Source organism: Vipera ursinii (genome assembly GCF_947247035.1).
Source record: "Vipera ursinii genome assembly, chromosome: 6".
Classification (NCBI taxonomy): domain Eukaryota; kingdom Metazoa; phylum Chordata; class Lepidosauria; order Squamata; family Viperidae; genus Vipera; species Vipera ursinii.
In genome coordinates this window covers 3,847,381-3,861,015 of record NC_139515.1, presented here as the reverse complement: position 1 = coordinate 3,861,015, position 13,635 = coordinate 3,847,381, and the positions used below count along the sequence as shown (strand labels likewise).

The 13,635-nt window shown below is 40.5% G+C and overlaps 1 protein-coding gene across 1 annotated transcript in view; it reads left to right on the top strand.

Moving 5' to 3' along the window:
- The window catches only part of SRPK2 (SRSF protein kinase 2), a 122,513-nt gene extending 112,294 nt beyond the window's left edge, over window positions 1-10,219 (top strand). Inside the window, 4 exon segments of the mRNA XM_083365838.1 lie at window positions 1,863-1,955; window positions 2,316-2,379; window positions 2,381-2,406; window positions 9,412-10,219. Of these exon segments, the coding sequence (XP_083221964.1) occupies window positions 1,863-1,955; window positions 2,316-2,379; window positions 2,381-2,406; window positions 9,412-9,596 (368 nt within the window). The 3' untranslated portion in view covers window positions 9,597-10,219.
- Window positions 10,220-13,635: the final 3,416 nt, after the last annotated feature.

The window sequence follows — 13,635 nt, the reverse complement described above, 5'->3', positions numbered from 1 at the left end:
CTGTAAGCCGCTCCCTTCTGCAGACATGATTTTTTCCCCTCCCTAATTCTTGAGACGGGATTCCTGCCCTCTCCCGTAAGACCTGCATGTGTGTGTGTGTGTGTGTGTGTTTGTGTGTGTGAGAGAGTGAGAGAGAGAGAGAGAGAGAGGGAGAGAGAGAGAGAGAGAGAGAGGGAGAGAGAGAGAGAGAAGATTGAAATTGTACAGCTTGGATACAAAACCCGCCATCGTGTGGCGCATCCCGGGACACGACTAGATACCGAATGCCGAACGGTTTTTTTCCCACGTAGAATTGAAGGTGTAAGAGCAACGTTTCGACGAAATCTCATCCGTCATCCTCAGGCTGGTGGCTTCAGCTTCATTCTTCTTTTTCTTCTCCCAGAAGAACGAAGCTGAAGCCACCAGCCTGAGGATGACGGATGAGATTTCGTCGAAACGTTGCTCCTACACCTTCAATTCTACGCGGGCAAAAACCCGAATGACCAGAGATCCACATACAAACACTGAAAAAAATATAGAAGACACAGTGGGAAAACCTGAATCATCTCTTTATGATTAAATTTATATTCCGTCCTTCTCACTAGCAAGCAAACCCTTATTTAAACATCATTTAGTAGAATAATGTTGGAATAATTTCTGTGAAATTCGTTCACAGCTGTAGAACAGCCGTTTCAAGCTGGGGGGAAAAAAAGCATTTTGCAAAACACATATTAGGCAAAATGTTTGGGATCAGCTAATATTATTTTCCTTTCCTTTCCTTTCCTTTCCTCCTTTCCTTCTTTCCTTTCCTTTCCTTTCCTTTCCTTTCCTTTCCTTTCCTTTCCTTTCCTTTCCTTTCCTTTCCTTTCCTTTCCTTCTTTCCTTTCCTTTCCTTTCCTTTCCTTTCCTTTCCTTTCCTTTCCTTTCCTTTCCTTTCCTTTCCTTTCCTTTCCTTTCCTTTCCTTTCCTTTCCTTTCCTTTCCTTTCCTTCTTTCCTTTCCTTTCCGCCCTTTTTGGAGCCTGGCTTCTGGCAGAGGTGTGTGTGTGTGTGTGTGTGTGTGTGTGTGTGTGTGTGTTAGTATTATTAAGGTATTAAGTCTTAAATTCAGGCTTATCTTCCTTTTGGATAAATACGGTCATCACTAAATGATTTACAGGGGGTCCTCAACTCACGAATACCCCTTGCTGTCAACAGAAGCAGCTGTTAACTGAGTTTTGCCTCATTTTGTGACCTTTCTTGCCACATTTGCTAAGTGAATCATGGTGAATCGTTCAGGGAATCTGATTCCCCCCCCCACCGACTTTGCTTGTCGGAAGCCGGCGGCAAAAAGTCACCAAAGGGGATCACATGATCCCGGGACACCGTGACCGTCATAAACACGTGTCAGTTGGCCAGCGTCCAAAGGTTGACGGCGTGACCACAGGGACGCAGGGACGGTCATCTCTGCGAAAAGCCGGCCATAATTCCCTTTTTTCGGTGGCGTTGTAACTCCGAACTGTGGGTAAACGAAAGGTCGTAAGTTGAGGACCCCCCTGCAGGTCCTATTTCCCTCGGTGAAGCTCCCCACACCCCTCGCTTGTTTGCTTGAAATCTCCTCGGCGGTGCCGTAACACGAGCCTCCCTTATTTTATTTTATTTTATTTTAATTTTTTTTTTTGCTTTTCTTTTTAAGTGCCGCTAACGATATCCGAATTCTCCTCTGCCGGGCCTCGGGAACCTCCGCCTGGGTTTCCCGCCAAGCATTACTTGTGTTGAGAACTTCTTTGGATTTTTTAAAAAAACTAATTCCGTTTTTCCTCCCTTCTTCTTTTATCCCCCTTCCTCTCCTCTCCCTTCCCTGCCCTTCCCCCTTCCTGATGTCCTTTGTTTCTCTCCTCCATAGACCACATAGCACACATCATAGAGCTGCTAGGGAATATCCCAAGGCACTTTGCTCTCTCTGGAAAATATTCTCGGGAATTCTTCAACCGCAGAGGTAGTCCCTGTTCTTTCTAAAGGTGCCGCGGCGCAGACAGAAGCGGAGGGCGAACTGCTTGCCTGCAGCTCAGGGCCCGCAAAACTCCCATGTCCGAAATATATATATAATATATATATATATATTTTACAGGACTGGAAAGCTATGAAGGATTGGGCACTTCGCTTTCCCAAACGGCGGCCTGGCCCTCTGATTTGACCGGCTTTTCTAAATCACTTGGCAAGCAACGTTCGCCTCCCCCCCCGTGTTTTCGAGCATGTCTGTTTCTGTCTGTATCCGGGCCGGTGTCCTTGTGTGCATGCCGTGTATTGATTAAACTGTTGTATGTTTCTGTTTTGCTGGAAATGTGCTCCTATCCAGATCACATAGCATTGATCATTGAACTGCTGGGAAAAATCCCTCGAAAATACGCAATGTTGGGAAAATTCCAAGGAGTTTTTCACCAAAAAAGGTAACCGGTGTTTCTGAAACCCCTAATATCAACAATAGCTCATTTGCTCCCTCCTGCACACACACACACACACACACACACACACACACACACACACCCCTCATCCTTATTAATGAAGAAGCTTTTTTTTTGGAAAATATGTTAAGGATGAATTTTGTTTTATCGATAGTCCTCGACGTACGACCACAATTGACCCTCAAATGGTTAAATGACTTTTGCTCCATTTTACGATCTCTCTTGCCACAGTTGTGAAGTGAACCACTGCAGTTGTTAAGTTTGTGACACGGCTGTTAAATGAATCTTGCTTCCCCCCCCGGACTTTGATTGTCAGAAGATCACAAAAGGGGATTCCGTGACTCTGAGACACTGCAAACTGTTCTAAGTACATGTCAGTTGCCAAGCAACTGAATTTTGATCACGGGGATGCTGCAATGGTTGTAAATGTGCAAAACGGTCCCAAGTCACTTTTTTCACGCAGTTGTAACTTTGATTGGTCATGAAGCGAACTGTTGTAAGTCGAGGACTGTCTGCGTTTACATAAACCTGGATATCCTGACTTGAAGTAAATGAGACCATTCCAAGATTGTGCTTCAAAGAAATAAAATGGTTCCATCTGATCAGAAAAAAAAATATCTGTACCCCATAATCTTTGTTCATTGCTTATTGTAGACAATCTTAATCTTCCAACTTTGGAAAAAAAAATTAAGTGCCGCTAATCTTTTTAATCTTGGATTCTTTAAAAAATTTTTTTACTGAGACAATGTCTTTGAAGCACAGGTCAGAAGGACAAAGGGAAAGCTCTGAAGGAAGAGATTAAAGGTTAAAAGTAGAATTATATCACTGTTAAAGATGTTTAATACAAACAGCATCTTATCCTTTCCTGAAACAGTGTTAGAAGGATGGCCTTGGTCCTTTTTGATAATAAGAGCAGAGGCAAATGGAGAAAGAGTAGAGAACGGTTTAAGTCTGTGTCCACTCAAGATAATTTTAATTGCAAAGGAGGTTACTACTCATTAGCTTCAATAAGATGCTTCTGTGCAGGTGCCAGGTGTAAAGTACACTTTGGGTTATCTGCATCTTGCTCTTACTATCCTGAGAAACGTAGATAAAATAACTTCAATTAAAGCTATTTTACACAGCTCCATGGTCAAGGGAATAATTACTTTTTTATATAATATATTTTATTGATTTTTTTTAACATGGTCACCTTAATATTTGGTAAACAGTGTGCTGTCAGGGTTTACATTTAAAAAACATTCACTAACAATTAGTTTCTATGATATATAATCCACATAATAGCTTTACTTGATTTCCTCTTTTTTCCCCATAATGTTCTCTTTCGCCAGCTTTAAGTTAATACCATTCTTGTTTTGATAGATGACAACTGAGTGTAATTTTTTTCTAATATTTCTAGAGATAATAGTCACAGCAATATATTTCTTTTCTATTTAGTCATTCTAGTTGCCTACTCATCGACCCTGTTTTTTCATTTGTTTTTCCCACAGTGTTGAAGACATTCTTTTTAAAAACATATATTTTATTGATTTTTTTAAAATATAAACATCTTGATATTTGGTAAACAGCGTGTTATCTGGGTTTATATTTACAAAGTAATCAGTCGGTTAATTTCCCTATTCCAAAATCCACATTATAACTTTGCTTGATTTTGAGTAATACTCTCTTTGCAACCTAAATTAATACAATTCTTATTACCGTAATTTGATAGGTAACAATTAAATATAAAGATTTTTCTAAAATTTCTACCAATAATAATCTCATCAATCTCATGCTTCTTTCTTATCTGGTCATCTTGGTTGCCTCGTCGCAAATCCTGTTTACAATTCTTATTTAAATTTTATTTTCCCTACCATGTTCAAAACATTTCTACTGGTTAAAATTTTCCCAGAATTAATTACCTTAAAGTATTTAAATTTATTTCCAGATCTTAAAAAATAAGTAAGAGAAAGACACAAAAGAAAGACATAGAAAAAGACGTGAGAAAGAAAAAGAGAAAAAAAGAGGAGAAAACAAAAGATAATATACTACTTAAAATATGTATCCCTCTTGAATTAGTATACACTTATTTCCAATTTCTTTCTGTTCTTTTTACCCATAATTAAACCTATGTTTAATCTTTAAATGTTCCATTTAATAAATGCAGTCATCACTGGAAAACAGCGACTTGCAAACGTTTTTCACAGTTAACGATCTTTTAAGCCTATTCAAAACATTTTTTCCCCATTTCTAGTTATCCATTGGAATTTTCTTAAAATCAATTAGATTTAAAGACCTAAAACATTTCCTTTAGGTTAATCACCCCACACATTTTTATAGTTCCCTCATATTGGGAAAAAAAAGATACTGTCTTACTTAGAGTTCACCCCTCTTAAACTAAAATCTTTCAATTTCTTCACCGATATTCAAACAAGTGTTTAATTTTTAAATATTCCCTCATCTAATTCCACAATTCCCACTTTTGCCCTCTTCTTTTGCCAAGCGTCTCTTCCAATCCATACATTCCGTTGCATCAAAGAATCTTTCCAATAATCTTGTAAATGTTGTTGTGGATATTATAGTAGACAAATCAAACATCATGTCTTTGTAAAAAAAATTTGCCCCTTCGTAAAAAGAGCCTTGGTGGAGCAGTGGGCTAATGCCTCCTTAAGTAACACCAGCTGCCTGCAATTAGTGCAGGTTCGAGTCCCACCAGGCTCAAGGTTGACTCGGCCTTCCATCCTTCCCAGGTAGGTAAAATGAGGACCCAGATTGTTGGGGGCAATTAAGCTGACTTTGTAATAATGCCGCTTTGGGGTGTGTGTGTGAAAGCCCTAATAAGCAGGCATATACATGGAATGAAGGCTACTGCTAAGCTTGTAAGCCGCCCTGAGTCTTCGGAGAAGGGCAGGATATAAATGGAATTAAAATAAAATTAAAAAAAAAAATATCCATTGAAGATTTGTCTCATCATCTCCTTGTGGTACTCCCAACGGCTCAGCAACCATTTTCCATATCCTCAAATTCAGATTTTTCTCAAAGTTAATTACATTTACATATTTATGTCTGTTTTTCTCAGGTAAGCCATCCCAATACTTTTACCTTTCTTAAGGAATAAATAAGACTAAAAGAAGATGAATTAGAAGAAGAGTAAAGAAAAAGATAGTATATACTACTTAAAATGCAGGGAAGAATTAGAATTAAATTACCTGAATCCAACGGTCTTGTTCTGCTTTATTTCACGGAACTTAGTCCATTCGAAAGCTCCAAATTGAATTTGTAAAATACCAAGGACTTGGATTAACAAGTCCTTCTTTGCTAATCAAGGCAAGGCGAAGGGTAAAAACAATTTGTTTTCATTCTTTTTCTTTTTATGTTTATACCAGACTTTTTTTTCTTAAAAGGAGCTTAAGAGAGCATATATAGTGCTCCTGTACTTATTTATTTAGCGTACGGCATAGAGCACGAGGTTAACCGTAATAAAATTATAGAGAGGGATCACATAATACTATGGTACAATAATAATAATAATAATAATAATAATAATAATAATAATAATAATAATAATAATAATAATAATAATAATAATAATAAAGTTGGAAGGGACCTTGGAGGTCATCTAGTCCAACCCCCTGCTCAGGCAGGAAACCCTATACCATTTCAGACAAATGGCTGTCCAGTCTCTTCTTAAAAACTTCCAGTGTTGGAGCATCCACAACTTCTGGAGGCAGGTGGTTCCGCTGGTTAATTGTTCTAACTGTCAGGAAGTTTCTGACAGTTGGAAATATGTAGGCTTTGAGGAATTCAACAAATTATATATACTGTTGGCTGGGGAATTCTGGGAGTTGAAGTCCAAATATCTCAGGGGCTGCCCCAAAGAAGAGGGGGGGGGGGGGGTGTCAACCTATTTTCCAAAGCCCCTGAAGGCAGGAGAAGAAGCAATGGATGGAAACTAACCAAAAAGAGAAGCAACCTGGAATTAAAGAGAAATTTCCTGACAGTGAGAACAATTAACCAGTGGAACAACCTGCCTCCAGAAGCGGTGAATGCTCCAACACTGGATGCAATTAGTATTTATTTGTAGCAGGAGTGTAATGGCACTGCGCAAATTATTAATTTGGGAGTTTGTGACGTGGTGATGTAATCCTGCACAGAATACCTATAAAACTGACCGAGAGGGTCTCTTGGATGAGGTTATTTTGGGAATGAGCTAAACCCCGTAATCAAGGCACTGCCCCCCCTCCCTTTTTGAAAAAGATTTCCCTATTAGAAAAAAAGCAGATTATATAAAGAATGTGCTGTTAACAACTAGAATTCCGAGTAATAAATATTGTCCTTGCCTTACTGTAATACAGGTTTTGCTTTTGTACAACCAGCAGACCCAGATGGATCTGCACCGCCCCCTTGTGGTTTGCCTTATGTTAGTTTGACTTTACAGAATTAACAAGAGTTGGAAGGGACCTTGGAGGTCATCTAGTCCAACCCCCTGCTCAGGCAGGAGAGCCTAGGCCAGGGGTAGGCAACCTTGGCACTTTTATGACTCGTGGACTTCAACTCTCAGAATTCCTGAGCCAGCCATGCTGAGGGGAAAGGGAGAGGTTTCCATACTGAGCCATGCTGGCTCAGGAATTCTGGGAGTTGAAGTCCACAAGTAATGAAGGACCCATACTTCCCCCATGGTGGCTCAGGAATTCTGGGAGTTGAAGTCCACCAGTCATGAAGGGGCCATAGTTCCCCCATGCTGGCTAAGGAGTTCTGGGAGTTGAAGTCCACAAGTCATCAAAGGGCCAAAGTTTCCCCCATGCTGGCTCAGGAATTCTGGGAGTTGAAGTCCACGAGTCATCAAAGGGCCAAAGTTTCCCCCATGGTGGCTCAGGAATTCTGGGAGTTGAAGTCCACCAGTCATAAAAGAGCCAAGGTTGCCTACCCCTGGCCTAGACCATTTCAGACAAATGGCAGTCCAGCCTCCTCTTAAAAACCTCCCATGATGGAGCCCCCACCACCTTTGGAGGGAAGCCGTTCCACTCATTCTTAATATAATTTTATGTAATAAGTTAATATAACTTTCTCAAAATCGGATTTGAAGGCCCTTTGATCCCTGGTCTCTGCCCATTTCAAATATTTCCCCTTCAGTCTTATTTTACTAAAAAAGGCCAGATTCCTCCTTCGCGGCTGGAAGGCCACGAAGATCTGATTTCTGTGGCTTCTGTTGAAAGAAAGCATTCAGAGCACAACAGGTTTCCCCCCTTTTTAGGGCAGTTTTCATCCTATGGGTACAATTGAGCCCAAAATTTTATGTGGCTAAGTGAAACGTTTGTTAAGTGAGTTTGAGGACTTTGCCCCCTTTGACGTCCAACTCTGTGATTCTGTAAGGGTCTCCTGCCTGAGCAGGGGGTTGGACTAGATGACCTCCAAGGTCCCTTCCAACTGTGATTCTGTAGGGGGTCTCCTGCCTGAGCAGGGGGTTGGACTACATGACCTCCAAGGTCCCTTCCAACTGTGATTCTGTAGGGGTCTCCTGCCTGAGCAGGGGGTTGGACTGGATGACCTCCGAGGTCCCTTCCAACTCTGTGATTCTGTAATTCGGATGCTGCAATGGTCATAAGCGTAAAACATGGTCCTAAGTCAACTTTTTTTCAGTCCCGTTGTAACTGCACGGTCAAGTAAATGAACTGTTGTTAAGTCGAGGCCTAAATGTATTTCATCATGGCCTTCCGCAGCAGGAGGTCCACCCTTGGCATCCTTAAGGCTTTTGGACTTCAACTCCCAGAATTCCCCATCCCACAGAGCGGGGATGAAACCTATGCTAAGTGCAGGACTGCTGGGAGTTTTACCTTCATAAGCTTCCAGGTTGACTGCGTTTGCACCAAATGGTATTATGTGGATTTTATAGTATAAGGTGCCCCCCCATTACATAAATCAGCATTGTAGATTCTAATTTTAATTTTACATTTGGTACTTGGAAGAATTCTATTTATTATGACGCTTTTGACATTTTGGCTTATAGCTCTAAGTCATGCAGCATCTCGGGGATGTGTGGAAAACGGCTTTGTGTCTCAAGATAATCTGTTTCTGGGAGTTTTTTTTTCTTGCGGGCCATGAAACACCAGGATATTTTTCTTAATATATGTTTTATTTTAGAATGTTGTTCAAAGCAAAGTTAGAATACCAAAAACAAAACTCAAAAAAATCCAAAGGAGGTAACAAAACACCCCCAAACACTAAAAAAAAACCACAGGTGCATCAAAACCCACCACGTTATACACCTAGTTATCCCCCTCCAGTTAAATACCGATGAATACATTACTACAAGGTTAGTTTCCACTCTTTGCGAAACGGGCCCTCCTGCCCAATTTTTTTTTTAAAAAAACGGCCAAATCTGTTAAACGGCGAGGATATTTTCGTTGCGTGATTAGAACACGGGTGCCTCCCTGCGGCTGCTTCCCAAAGTCAAAACCGACGGAAATCTGGAATAAATAAATAAATAAAAATACCTTTTTTATTATTATTAATTTTAGTTGTATACCGCCCTTCTCCCGAAGGACTCAGGGCGGTGAACAGGGCAATACATATTAAAAAACAAGATACAAAATTAAAAACGATTAAACAAAATGCCCATGAATAAATTAAAACACATTAAAAGTAGGTTAAAACTCATTAATAAAACCCAACCCCATCCCATCAGGCCAGGCCAGCTTATTCGAAAAGGTAGGTTTTGAGATCGCGCCGGAAGGAGCGGAGGTCAGGTGCCATCCGGAGCTCGACCGGAAGATGGTTCCATAAATCCGGCGCGCCCACAGAGAACGCCCTCCCCCTGGGGGCCACCAGTCGGCATTCTTTGACCGGTGGCACCCTGAGGAGGCCCTCTCTGTGGGAGCGTACTGGGCGGAGGGAAGTTGACGCCGGCCGCAGGTGCTCCCCAAGGTATCCCGGACCCATGCCATGTAGGGCTTTGTAGGTCATTACCAACAGGAGTAACGCTTCCTCTTCTTCCCTTCTCGTCAAACGCAGGAGAACTTCGGCACATTACCAAACTGAAACCCTGGAGCCTGTTTGACGTTCTGGTGGAGAAATACGGCTGGCCGCAGGAAGACGCGGCCGAGTTTACCGATTTCCTGATCCCCATGTTAGAAATGGTCCCGGAAAAGCGAGCCTCGGCTGGCGAATGCCTTCGGCACCCTTGGCTGAATTCGTAGCAGCGGCCTTGGATCGAACACGTTGGACCAGGGTGCGCCCCCCCTCCCTCCCTCCCCCCTCCAACCACCACTTTCTCACACGTCAAACCTGAATGGTGACTGTCATAACTGCTCTTAAGAGGGAATGGTCAATGAGCTGGCTTCAATCCCAGACCTTTATTTTTTACTTTGAGGTACCGTTTGACATTTTTGCTTTTTCGTGCACTGTGTTCTGGGGAGGGGGAGGAGGAGGAGGAGGAAGAGGAGGAAGGAGAAAGGAAGATTGCCTATTTGTCTCCAACTAGTAGTTCTACTGACCTGTCTCCTAAAAAAAGAAAAAAGAAAAAAAACCCACCCCACTTAACTCTCGTGTCTTTAAACATTGTTTCTTGTGTTTGTGTGGAACTCAAACATCGACTTTTTGAACTGCCCGATTCTCTTCCCTTAAAACGTGTTCTGGGCAGGTTTGTAACTATTTATGGAAACTATTTTAGCTGAATATTCTATATAATTTACAAGTCCGAATTTGGAAATGTACAATTCTTATCCTTCAAGCAGAGGGAAACTTGTTCTTGTAAAATAGTTTCATGTAAATGCACCCTGTAAATGTTTTATTTCCATTAAAAACAAAAACAAAAAAAAAACGGGATGGGGCACAAGTTGCAGAGTTAAAGCTATTAAATTGAAAGTGACTTTCGTATTACAAAATGCATGTAGCGGATTTGCTTTGCTTTAGGGAGTCGTGTAAATGTCCCTTTCTGCAGCTTATATTGGATTTTGAAAGAAAGATGGCTCCTGATTTCTAAAAAAATCAGTCTCCAAGAGGCACTTTAAAGGAGTGTTTGAAGAGTAAACAAATATATATATATATATATATATATATATATATATATATATATATATATATATATATATATATATATATATATATATACATACATACATACATACATACATACATACTTTGGAACCGTTTTGTGCAGGACTGTGGATGACAAAAAAAAATGTAGCCCGTTTAACGGAGGAAAACAAAAAAAAAAGCAGAAATGATACAAACCTTACATTAAAATGAAAGATCATGCACCTTCCATTCATAGCTTTACCTATTTCATAAACAAAATTGCACTAGCTTATCTCCCCCCCTCTCATAATTGACGTAGTGAGGAACTAATCTTCCTTCGTAAGTTGCACACAAAAGTTAGGTGTTTTTGTATTAAAAGAAAAAGAAAGAAAAAGAAAAAGAAAAGTAGATTCCCAAAAAGAGAACTCCTAGGCAATACAGATTTTAGAATGTAAAAATACAGAGGTGTGTTTTAGCCTCTTTTAAAAGTCAGTAGGAATGAATGTAAATTTATTTCTGGTTTTACACATTAATTATGGTGCCACTTTGTCCATTTTAAAGTTATTCACACGCCTTTGCGATTCTTAAAGATTGTGAGACGATTTCCTCTCCCCCCCCCCACATATTGTAACAATAATTAATTGTTTGAGGTGCTTGCAGTTGTCTTAATTAAAGTGGTTGTTTTTTCTTTTTTCAGAAATTATCCTGCTCCCTCTGGATTGTTTTTGGTCGGGGCAAATGGTTTCACTCCTTCAATGTTGGTTAGGAAAGAAACAAAACATAACAAAAATCAAACGGCAATGCTGCAGAAGAGTTTGCTTTTTTGTTTTCGAACGTTTATTTTTTAAAAAAAGGAAACAAAACAAGCAGAGCGACGCACAATAGATACCCCAGCCTTTATATATATATATATATATATATATATATATATATATATATATATATATATATATATATATATATATATATATATATATATATATATATATATATATATATATATATATATATATATATATATATATATATATATATATGCCTGTGGATGGCCTTGGGTTAGGCTGAAACAGGAAATAAGATTTGTCCCGTGTTTGGGGCCTAGCAAGGTATTCTAAATACTTAATACTTTATATATATATACAAATCTTTATTTCCTGTGTCAGCCTATCCTGAAGGCCATCGACAGGCAGTAGTCACACCGGTGACAGCTCATATTTGTGTAAATTTTAAATTGCTAACAAAGAATTAAGGGAGACTGATATGCATTTCAAACTTATTAGTTTTCATCAGTCAGCCATACCCTTCCGAGATTTGAACCTGGGCTGATTACACATTAGGCAGTTGTTTTCACCTCTAAGCCACAGGATCTCTCTCGCTTTGTTAGCAGAGAAACATATATATATGTATATATATATACATATATATACATACATATACATACATATATATATATATATATATATATATATATATATATATATATATATATATATTCGGGTTTTTCCCCACGGAGAATTGGAGGTATCCGGGCAAGGTATCAGGGATGAGATTTCGTCGAAACGTTGCCCTGATACCTCCAATTCTACATGGGGAAAAACCCGAATGACCAAAGATCTACATATATATATATATATATAATAAAACTACATTTGTATATATATGTACAAACTACATTTGCAAAAAAAACCACCACCATCAACAACCCCACAGGTCATAAATTGCGTTTTCTTGCAGACGTTTCATGACCCAACTAGGAAACTCAAGGCACCGATGACGTTACCTAGTTGGGTCATGAAACATCTGCAAGAAAACCACCCAGGTCAGAGAACACCCAGGACCTCACTCACTCACTGTCCGTTGGTTAACAGCCTAGTGGAGATTGATTGAGCACAATGCTTTGCCCTGATTGGTCATGGCAATATTGCCTTTCCTGAGTTCAAGGAGGGAGCGTGGGGTGGTTATTTTCTCGGCCCTTGCCTTGAAATTCTCCCCGAGGGTGGGTGGGTAATGTGAGGGAGGGGGATGCGGAACAGGATTATGATGGAAGAGTTTGCTTTGGTTTGCCTAGCTTGTTCCCTGATTATTATTTGCATACTGTATTCTATTTATGTACTATATAAAAAAAAGAGGTGATTTTACATCTGGCTTAAGACCGTCTTCATTTCCGTACACAAAACAGAGTTGAAGTTGATTTCGCGGCTGGATCTGTTTGATTTGGGTGACAATGACACATCCGATGCCCCACACTTCAATTTTATCATTTTTTAAATGAGTTGTTGCTACACACACACACATCATAAAAGGGCCAAGTTTGAAGAACCCTGGTGTAATACATGGCACCACCTCAAGTACCACATTTCCCTCAAAATAAGACCCGGTCTTATTTTTTGGCCTCCAAGAGGCACTAGGTCTTATTTGTGTGTGTGTTTGTGTGTGTGTGTGTGTGTGTAGTCCTGCCCAGCCAGCCCACATCTGCAGGCGAAGGAGCAGCTTCATTCTGCAGCTGAGAGTGAAGCTCCAGTCTGCATTTAAGGCCTTTCTGGAAGGCCACTGCAGCCGATAACCGAGCAATGGATTCAATCCATTGCTCGGTTCTTGACAGCGGAGGCCTTCGACTGCAAAATGGAGGCCTGTGGACGCGGAAGCGGGCTGGCGAGGAGAGGCCTGGCTGCAAGGTAAGTGGGTGCAGGGCTCCACACCCCCGCCCTAGCTTGAACTTTAGGCGTGCACCTCGCCCCAAAACTAGGGGCTTATTTTAGGCTCACCCTGAAAAAGCAAGCGAGGGCTTATTTTCGGGGTAGGCCTTACTTTCGGGAAAACAGTAATATGAAAGAACCTCACCTGGTTAACCTGCTTAATTGAGAAGTTTATTGTGTCCATCTCACTGTGAAGGCAGGTAAGACGGGATCCTGCTTCATGTAAAGAGGAAGGAATCAGAGTTCTCATGCAGCATATTAATATACTCACAAGGATGGAGCGGACTATAATTCGTAGTAACTTTTATGTTGCCCCAACACGGTTGGTCACTCTCTTCTAGTACCGGTTTTATCAGTGCAGGAAGTCCTCGACGTACGAGCACAACTTGAGCCAGAGTTTCTGTTGCTAAGTGAGGCATTTGTGAAATGAGTTTTGCTCCATCTTGCGACCTTTCTTGCCCACCGTCGTTTAAGTGAATCGCTGCAGTGGTTAATTTCCTAACAGGGTTGCTGAGTGAATCCA